This window comes from Macadamia integrifolia, chromosome 7, assembly GCF_013358625.1.
Source record: "Macadamia integrifolia cultivar HAES 741 chromosome 7, SCU_Mint_v3, whole genome shotgun sequence".
NCBI classification, from domain to species: domain Eukaryota; kingdom Viridiplantae; phylum Streptophyta; class Magnoliopsida; order Proteales; family Proteaceae; genus Macadamia; species Macadamia integrifolia.
The window spans coordinates 2,106,282-2,116,984 of NC_056563.1; the positions used below are offsets into that span (position 1 = coordinate 2,106,282).

At 36.6% G+C, this 10,703-nt stretch overlaps 1 protein-coding gene across 1 annotated transcript in view; it reads left to right on the top strand.

The window, feature by feature from the left end:
- Positions 1-3,917: 3,917 nt before the first annotated feature.
- LOC122083179 (alpha/beta hydrolase domain-containing protein WAV2) overlaps positions 3,918-10,703 on the top strand; it is a 9,821-nt gene continuing 3,035 nt past the window's right edge. Inside the window, exons 1-7 of the mRNA XM_042650887.1 lie at positions 3,918-4,348; positions 5,312-5,347; positions 5,468-5,546; positions 5,634-5,688; positions 6,000-6,116; positions 8,740-8,904; positions 9,047-9,287. Coding sequence (XP_042506821.1) covers positions 4,111-4,348; positions 5,312-5,347; positions 5,468-5,546; positions 5,634-5,688; positions 6,000-6,116; positions 8,740-8,904; positions 9,047-9,287 — 931 coding nt within the window. The 5' untranslated portion in view covers positions 3,918-4,110. The remainder of the gene's footprint in view (positions 4,349-5,311; positions 5,348-5,467; positions 5,547-5,633; positions 5,689-5,999; positions 6,117-8,739; positions 8,905-9,046; positions 9,288-10,703) is intronic.

Here is a 10,703-nt window from a genome sequence, read left to right on the forward strand (position 1 = left end):
CGAATTATTTCTATTTTTACAATCGTTTGGTATAATTTATAGTACTTTCTATTTATAATAAATTAGAACAAATCACAAATTACTCTCAAGCTCTTTGTGATTTGTGGCGACAAATTATTTATGTTGATTTTTACTACCTTAAATGAGTACATGTGTTAAACTACTCAAAATTAATGGTAAATAGGTAACTTAAGTATGTTTATACTTTTCCAATAAAAAATCTCAAATCTTATCATCTCTCTCGCTCAAAACTGAAGGTGAAAACTGAAACCTATTTTCTCATTATATAATCTATTTTATAAGTAGTAACTAAACAAATATTATTTGTGGTCCATAATTTATTGTCGCAAATAGTTTTTTTAAAAATAATTAATAAATACAAATAGAAATCATACCAAAGAGAGCCTTATGAAAAACGATTATTGGAAAATGATTTTTGCGGAGAGAGTGTACGGGTTGTGCTAGACAGGAGGTGCTAAATGATTGCTCCACCCTCTGAAAGGCAATAGATGTCTTGTTGATCATCTGTATGCACTCCCATTGTCCCCCATACTGATGCAAGGACTGCACTCTTAGATAGAGACGCTTCCCTCAAATTTTATTAGGAGACAATATCCTCTAGTATAATTAGCATATTTTGTGTTTTGTGAGGTAAATAAGTTCAAGATGTAAGGTCCCATTACTATGTGTGTGCTCTTTTGTTTTGGTTCATAAACAAAGGGGGAGAGGGTTGGGAATGCCGCTAACTTTCTTCGAGTTAGGAGTTCAACCAATGGGGAAGGAGAGAGAATGACACAAGTTGGGCATCCCAAGTGCACCCAACCTTTTTTTTTTTTTGATGAATAAGTGCGCCCAAGTTTAACTGATTTTTTTTTTTTTAAGGGTTAATTTGTTTGTCACTTTGGCGGTTACAACATAAGTTGTAACCTCTCTTTTATGTCCATCAATAGATAATCATTATTCTTGCCACTTTAATAATTAAACTGTCATTTCACTTTTAGTGAATTGAATGAAAATTTATTAAAAGCTTGTATTTTATGGGTATTAAGGTACTATCACGAAAACAATAGAGGGAGTGTTGGTTACTCACTTTTCCCAGGTGGAGAAGAATTTCTTGTAATTTACACATTATGACATGTTTCTTAATTATTTGTTTTTTATACCATATGAATGACTTTATTTATAATTTAACTTCAAATTATTTTTAAATTTCAAACACATTCCTGATCTATAACAAATTACATGTGAATGAAATATTAGTTTTGCCTCTCCGAAACAGATTGGTTCTTTCACCAATAATTGGAAATCGGATCGCTCAATCGCTTGATTTGGATTGGAATTAGTGATCATAAATATTGATTTCTGACCATAAGAAACCATGACCTAGATTTCATTATTTCAAATAAAAGGATAGGATGATTGCCCTATATTAAATTATATAAGTCAGGGTTAAAATCAAAACCGATTTGAGTTGGGCTGGATTAGGCCTGGTTAAAGCACAATATTATATGATCCAGCTCATCCCTATAATTAGCATTGCCGAGATAACTGGGATAGTTATATTCTTATGTGAAAAGTGTTATTTTGTTTGCAGTAGAATATGTGTAGATTGAATGGAGTAAATATTTTGGGTATCATATTTAATAAGGAAAGGGATACAAATCAGTCATTTTTTTATTTATTGCAATCTACCTATGTCACTAATTCATAATTGTTATGTGAGAGATCTAAATTGACCCATATCACTAATCTAAAATAGGTAAAAGGTTACAATTAATCCTCCTTCCATACACATCCTTTCCTTGGTATTAGACTTAAATATACATTTTTTGAATTGGATTTGGATATTGGGAATTGGGGAAGACAAATCACGTGGATGATGCATGATCTTAGTAATAGGTTGAACTCTCGCAATATGAAATCAAACCCAATGATTCTCTTGTGTAACTATTACTTTCTTGATCTCCTTCATGAAACACTCGATCTCCTTCAAAGAAAGTTTTCAATTTTTGGTTTTACTGCTCGGACGAGTTAAGCATATCATTGTTTTTTGGGTGAAAGAGTTAAGACAGGAAAGTGAATAAAGAAGAAGATTGGGATGGGATCTTGGGGTCGGATTTCCTATTATACCCTTGAACTAAATGGATGAATTTGGGGAAAGGAAATCAATTAATAGTGGTCAATTAATATTATGAAATTACGTCAATTATCCTCTATTAAAATTGAACTAAACTATGTACTAGGGTATCTAATGTCTGGTTACAAATAGATGAACCCTTTTTTTAATATGATCCTCTAAGATCTTTGAGGAAAACTAATTTATATTAACATAAAATCCAAAGAAGACCAAACAAACATTACAAGTGATTCTCTTGTTTCTCATCTTTTATTGTTTTTCATAATTCATGTACGGGGTGGGGCTATGCCCTGCCACCATGTATTGGCATCTCCATATCAAGCCAATGGGTGCAGATGGAGTATTTGAAGCTTGGTTACAAGTCTACATGATCAATGGAGGAAAGAGAGTTTTAAGAGAAGAGGACTGTCAAATAATATATAAATATATATATATATATATATATAATGTAAGGGAGAGGGATAGGTATGCCACAAATATCAAGTATGCTAGCGGATAGCATCAATAGAATCACATGATGGAGTATCATTTAGGAAAGATATGAGGGTCATTTCAGAAAAAAAGGAAAAGAGAGATAGACACAATGGGTGCTAGCATATTTGATATCGATGGCATACCCAATCTTTTCCCATAATTATCTTGTAAATTATAATACTTATTCTTCTTGAAAAAGTATCGAGTTAAAAACATTTCATGACTCAGAGTGAAAAACTCCACAAATGAGAGAGAGCATGGAGACAGATCATTAAATAAGGGAGCCACATGATTATTGTGGAGATGGAGAATGTTAATCTGGACCTATGGGTAACTATGTAAGAGGACATGTAGATTCCTTCGCACTTTGTTGTCACAAACTTTTTTTTCCCAAAAAGTTAACAAAATGAGAGTTGAGGATGAGACTCATTATTTTATAGTCCAATCCTTGATGAAGAGATTCTTTTTACTTGGCCACGTTTGTTTTAAAAAGTTTTTCATAACCTAAAGGGGTAGCGCAGTTGGTGAACAACGAACTAGGTACAAGCCGTAAACTTAGACATTTTAAGTTCGACTCCCACTAGGCACACCTTGGGCCACTCAGACGGAGGTATTTAGTGCTCTTCACTGCTTTCAATGAAAGTTGAATAGTTATCATTCAACCTCAGTATGACTTGGTCCATGTGATTGTGGGGTCAGTATGGACCCACGGGACTATTCAGGTCGAAGGCCTGAATACCCGTCGTTAGCCAAATTTTTTTTTTTTTCATAAGGTGAGATTTAAAGAATAAAAAAATTAGTAATTATTTTCTCATTCATGCAGAAAAATGAAGTATTTGGTTAATTGTGGTGAAAAAGTTGCTAGACAATCTCTTACAAATTACATGTTTTGCTTGATTATTGAAATGAAATGCCTTCCATTCCATTTTTTACGGAGTCCATTAAATTGGAAAGAAACTTGACTGTTAGGGAAATGGATCTTGAGAGGTGGTTGGAAAATTCCACCTTAGGTGGGACTCTTGCACTCTTCATGGAATGAAAAAATAACATCTGTTTTTTCTCCCACTTTCAATTATTGTTTTTCACCTCCCAATAGGTGGGACCCATTTGTTAAGGTTTCTCATTTTATAGTCACTTTTAAATAAACAATGTTTTGAGAATAAAAAGGGTAAAAAAGAAAAGAAAAAAAAAAAAGATAGCCACGCCGCCCCCAAACCGCATGAATGAGACGGTATACTTTTTTTTTTTTTGGTAAATGAGACGGTATACACTTTACACTACTGGGTAGGAAGGGAGGGGTCATTTTGAAAAGGGAAAGACAGCTCCCCGGTAGAAGTTGAATTCTTCCAATATTTCGGCTCCTTTCCAGCGGTCCAGCCAGCCAATGCCAAAGCCCAAAGGAACAAAACCTTTCTTTCTGAGTTTCTTCTTCAGCACTATCTACTTCGACCTCTGAGCGAGAGAGAGAGAGAGGAAGAAACGGAATTGAAGAAGGGATAATGGTGTCGTATGTGAGTTTGTTGTTCTACGGAGTGGGAGGGATAATGGTGGCGGGTCTGGCACTGTTAGTGGCGCTTCAGGAGAAGCTGGTGTATGTACCCGTGCTGCCAGGCCTCGCCAAGTCCTACCAGATCACCCCTGCTCGTCTCCGCCTTCAGTACGAGGACGTCTGGTTGAGATCCTCCGATGGAATTCGCCTTCATGCCTGGTTCATCAAGCTTTTCCCTGATTGCAAAGGTGCATAAACTATATACCTCCCCTCCCCGTCCCTCATATCTCTCCTGATTCTTCAATTTTAATTCATCTTAGTCTTTGGAGCCATTTCTGTTCTCGAGTTGGATTTTCGTGGAGCTACTGTGGATTCTGGGATTTTCATTTTAGCTTTATCTCTCGCGTTTTATTTTCTATTTCTCGATTCGTCTTTTTTTTTTTTTTTAAGTTCCATGGGCGACTTGAGATTACGGATGGGGCTTGAGTGCTTAACCTTCTGATTGTTGCTCTCCGTTTAGTATATTGTTGTAGTTCCATTTATTCTTCATTTCTGTCTGGTAATTTGAATTGCAAGTTTATTCATTTGTTTTTACAAAATCAAATTCCGCGGAATAAAATGTATGTACGGTTAGGGTTAAGCGGCTCGGATTCAATTCCTGTTACTGCTACTGGTTACTCCACAATCCCCCCACCACCCCCCCCCCCAAAAAAAATAAAAAAACCCTTAAATTATATGGATTTTGTTCGAAAGGGTGTTATAATCCTAAATAATGTGGCAGTGCAGATAACAGAAAAAGTGCAACGAGTGGTAGTTGTGAGAATTGTCCTGGAGATAACATAAATAATCTGTCTTGTTTGCTATTGACACACTAGAGTCTCCCCATAGTATGGGTCAATGGGGTTTCCAACTTTCTGTTCTTATGTGTAAGTTTCAGTTGGACCAGGTTACCTCTCTCTAGGAAATTGTCACGGAGGTGATTTGTATCATTTTCTGTGCAAAAACAAAATTGGAAGTGTGTGAGTGCAAGAGTTTTAGCTGGTCTATGGCAACCTGCACATTGATAATTCCTATGAAAGTTTCTGTTGCTTTGCACAATTTGTGATCCAAAATCATATTTGGTCAGTCTTTTTTCTGTTTGGTTCTCATCCTCATCAGTTCTGAATTATTGTGACTATGGTTTCGCTTATAAGGGTGAAGTTGTCTTGCAGGTCCAACCATTCTCTTCTTCCAAGAAAATGCCGGCAGTATCCTAATAATTCTGTATTCCCAATGATATTGTTGGTATTCTTAATTTTATTTAATCGATTTATGCATAGCTAATTAGGTTCAGGTTCTTTTGGGAGACCTTGACTCTAATCATGGAGATATCGCCCATCGTCTTGAAATGGTTCGCATAATGTTGCAGAGATTGCAATGCAATGTCTTCATGCTATCTTACAGAGGGTGTGTTTATGGCTCTGGGTCGATATCCATTAAATCATGCTACTCAGTTCACTAAACAAGCTTAAATCTTTCTTTCTTTATCATCAGATATGGAGCAAGTGATGGCTACCCTTCCCAACTTGGCATTACAAGGGATGCTCAGGTCTGTGTTGTCTCTGTTTTGGCCTTCCATTTATTGGTAGTTGGGCTAATGTTTTGCTAGTTGAGTAGAGTATGTTTTCAGTGAATTCTAATTATGCACTACTGTTTAGATACATTCTGGCTAAAAATTTTACCTTTTTTGGGTTTTGTGTGTGTGTTGTGTTGGGGGGGGGGGATAATGTGCTAATATAAAATAGGGAGAATATACAGCCCTTTACATCCTCATGTGAACAAGGCCATTATCTTTAATTATACAACTCTTTTGTGTTCTATCTATGGCGTTGATCATTTGCTTCTGTTGCTTTTGGTTAGGCCGCGTTGGATCATCTAACCCAACGAACTGACATTGACACATTAAGAATAGTTGTTTTCGGAAGGTCACTTGGAGGAGCAGTTGGAGCCGTGCTTGCCAAAAACAATCCTGATAAGGTAATTACCGTGTTCTCTCACCATATTTTATTTGCAGTTTTCTCCCATTTGAATTTTCAGTTTTTCCCCCTCAGCTCTAAATATCGGTATCAGATCAGCCGGATTGTATTGCCCGATACCTGGCCGATCTTGGATTAGGTATTGGTATTGGATCAAGGGTAAAATCATTAAAGAGAAACCCTTTTTTTTTAAAAAAAATTAGGGGTAAAACTGACTGATACGGATCAATACGGAACAGTATCAATGGAGACCGATCTGATTCCCGAGATTTAAATCCCTTCCCCCACCTCCTCTCCCCCCCCCCCAACCCAAAAAAAAAATAAAAAAATAAAAAAATCTCGGGGTGGGGAATGAGATTGTAAGTTTTGATTTGCTTAATGTCTGCTGATCTGTGTGGAGGTAGTTTACTTATATTAATTAGGGTACCAACTACCAAGGGACAAGGGGAAAAACTTTTGCTGTTTTAAGACTTGTTTATAACTTTGGCAGTGTATATGGTTTTGATATGGTCTGAACAGGTTGAACCTGCCAAAGTTTGCTCTCGATTTAAGGTCTTGGGTTTAGGTATTTCTTTGGAGGATAATTTGTTTCTTTTATATAGGGCTAAAGAAAAAACAGATACTAGATAACCTTGCGAAGTAAATTGTCTTTTCCTTCGGCTCAGTTGGGGTTTAGTTTTGTACTCAGCAATTTGACAGTCTATTCAATTTCTGAACTTTTTGCGTTTCGATTCAGTGAATGACTGATAATAATTTGATCTGTCTCGTTGTGGAAAAAAGGGTTGTATTCCTGGTAGAGGATCTTTACTATTCACCACCTCGAGTATTGGAGTTATGAATTTTGAATTATGATTTGTTCAGAAGCTTATCCTTCTCAACTTCCCCTATACTGAGTTTTAACTTGTTACTTGTGGATGATTACCTATGTTTGGGTGATTAAACCTTTTGGCAAATAGTTTAATTAAAAGGTTGGAAATTGTTTCCAAGAATGGACTAATAAATATAATTGAGTTGTTGCCGGACCTGCATTATGTGAATACTTATAGTTATCCATGGGATCTAAGATACCATTCTTTCAATAGGGGCCTGCAATAGTATGAAGTGTGGGGTTCCCTCTTGCAGATAAGGCTGTAAAAGATATGGAGAAGCCCTGAAGGGATTCAAAGCCTCAAAGGAGAAACACTGAGAAGAACATGGGAGATATGATGTTGAAGTAGAAGGGGAAAGAATTTGTCTTTGAGTGGGAGATTCTGAACTTTTGACTATTTGCAAGTGTAGTCATAATTCCAGGTTTCAACCATGCTCCAAACTGAAATATTTCGTGAAACCACGAAATTTTAGTGAAAACCTTGAAGGTTTTGATGGTTTGTTCTGAGTGAGGGTTTTGATGCCCAAATGCCCAAATTAGGTCCTGAAACTTCTAGGAAACCCTATTTTTGGCCCTTTAAATTTAATGGAATCCTTACATTGAAAGAAAGTGGCAAAATGATAGTTTGATTATACTTCCCTTAAGTTGGTAGTATATGTTGTACATTGCTGTATACATTTTCTAAGGCCAACCACCAAGTATCTACCCTATTTTTTGCCAAATTTTTCGTTTTTTGGGAAAATTGAAATTCTTGCACAAATCTTCCACAAATGTAGCAAATCTTTGCTTCTGATGCATTCGACTATGGCCTCACAACTTGTTCTATGCTTGCATGAGAGTGATTTGGCAAAAAATCAACCCTATCTATTGAAACCGGCAAAGTGAACAAAATGGGTCAAAATTTCGACCTATTTCGTTTGAAACCTGACATTTTATATTAAAAGAATGAATTGTTTCGGTCAAAAAGATACATTTTGTTGAAATTTCACTGAAACAGCAAAATTGTAACAAAAAAACTGCAATATTTCCATATTGTTCAAAATTAATTTTGACAATTGTTGAAACCATAATATTTCACGAAATTTCAGCGAAACCTTGAACTATGAGTGTAGTACAGGATTGTGCAGTGCAATCCGAAGTTTCAAGTGGAATGACCATATGGGCTTGCATATTCTATTACTGATTAGCTGTATCCATTCGGAGAGAAGTGCAGAAATGTGAGTATTGTACCATTGTTTGCTGAGCATGTATTGATACCCCTTGAAGATGGACTGCTACAGAGGTCTTGTTCCTTGTTCCATATATATTGTGCTTAATTTAATTGCACTTCATAGTATAAAATTGTTACTGCACTTGTCTTCTGTTAGCTATGAAGGTCTGCTAGTTCTCACAAAATCTCATTCTTTTGTATGTACATTTTTTTCTTGCTATAAGTTCTTTAATTTTTTCCTATTGCTCCCTTCTCTTCCTCTCCTTTCCTCTCAGAGTCCTGCCAATCAGATAGATTAAATAACATTCTTCAATTTTTCTAATTTGAGAACATTCAATATGATCAAGTGGCCACTGCTCTAGCTGTTGGAATTCTGCTAGGTAGCTTCTTAGCATGCTATGTTAGTATGTTGTCTTCGACGACTTTTGCACTAACTCTAGCTTTGATGACTGCAGCATCAATTTCAGTGGTTTACCTTAAGTAGTTACATATGATTTATGTTTACCTGTTATGTATCAGCTTGTAAATATGTCTTCTGTATTGCAGGTTGCTGCTCTGATATTGGAGAACACATTTACGTCCATCCTAGATCTGGCTGGAGTTTTGTTCCCCTTCCTCAAGTGGTTTATTGGAGGCAGTGGTTCTAAAGGCCCCAAGGTTCTCAATTGTCTTGTACGTTCACCGTGGAGTACAATTGATATTATTGGACAGGTGAGTTTGCATCTTCATAGAAAATATTGATCTGCAGCCTTTGTAATTCTTCTGACTGCCAACCATGTGAAGAAGCTTTCTTTTGAGCATATTATGCTCATTTATCTTGTTGTCTTCACTGGGTCTTTTGAACTTACTGCAGATCAAGCAGCCAATCCTATTTCTTTCTGGATTGCAAGATGAGATGGTTCCCCCATCTCACATGCAGATGCTTTATGTAAAAGCAGCCACACATAACAGGCGGTGTACTTTTGTTGAATTCCCCACTGGTATGCACATGGACACGTGGCTTGCTGGGGGCGACCACTATTGGAGGTCAATTCAGTTGTTCTTGGAAGAAAATGTACCCGAGAATAATGAAAGAACTGTCCGCAGTGAAAACGGTAATGTCTTTCTTTAAGCCTCTGATGATTCCTGTTTGTGTGCACATCCAAGGGATTCTTCTTTTATTGGATTCTACTGCTCGAGGAATTGAAGTATGGGTTGTTTATTTCTGGTCTTTTTGTAGAAGTGCACACGTGTGTGCAAAGCTAAAGTGGTTCGTAATGTCTACTATAGAGTGCCTCAAGGAGGAATACTAGCATTCCATTTGTTCTCTGGAATCGGATTTGGATTTGGATTTGGAAAAGTATGTTTTTGTGTTATGCTGCAACTCCTAAACATTGACATGTGCCTTTCACCAAATCTGTAAGAGTTGGGATTGCGCATTTGTGCAGGAGCAATGCTATGACCTGGGGTGTGACCTATTCACAAGCTCCATGAAACTTTTAACATGGGTAGGAATAGGAATGCAGCTTCTGTAAAGTCTCAATTCGAATAATTGAGGGCCTCCAAACAGCCAATCCAATGCTGCTGGTCAAGTTCCAGAATCCAGGACCCTGTCAATTTTATAAAATATATTAGTAATGATCTTAAAATTCGGTACAGTAGGAGATAAATTGAGTGCAAACACACAAGTTCAGCCCAAGAAAGATAATATAGCTAGGATTTCTGATGTAGGTTCCTTTGCTGGAATTTTTTTAAATCAGGAGCTCCTCTCTTAAGAGCCAATAAATTCTTCATTAAGCACTTACCTGACTTCTTAAGGGTTCCAAGATATACTAGTGTGTTATCTTAAAGGTCATCCACATACCAGTGACAGAAGATGAAAAGAAACTGTTCCATAACTGCAGGAATCTTTGAGCAGATAAGGAAAGATCAGGTTCAAAGATTTGAAACCCTATTTGAATTAGGAAAGATTCTTGGTTGATTGAAGGAAAAGAAAAATTGAAGAAGATGAGAGGCATAGGAATCAGGAATCACCACCTGATTCTCAGATTGGAATCTCTACCAGGGATTCTACTGAATCACCACATAAACAAACAAAGCAAAGCTTCTGTTCAATTATCCAATCGTGTGTGAGGGCGTAGCGCTGTAAATATATTTATAACCTTGCCTTAGATAGACTCGAACTTTGGAAATAGAAACTAACACCTAATCTCGTATAGGACTCAACCTTATTTTTTACCTTAAAGAATTGGCCTTTTACAATAGAAAACCTAAAAAAATTTGGCCCATGCCACATAACTCATTGGAGACTTAAAAACGATTCCAACTTGACCAATCTTGAATTGGAGGGGTTGGTTTTCTTTTTTTGGATGAATAAATAAATTCATTACCAAGGAGAAAATATGATGGGGGGGTGGAGATAACAAACCGAAAAGGAACAAACCCAAAAGAACCAGGGGGGGAACTAGCCTAAGCCAAATAGGCTACATACCAAAGGGGGAACAAAATCAGTTTTTTTTTTTTTTTTTTTT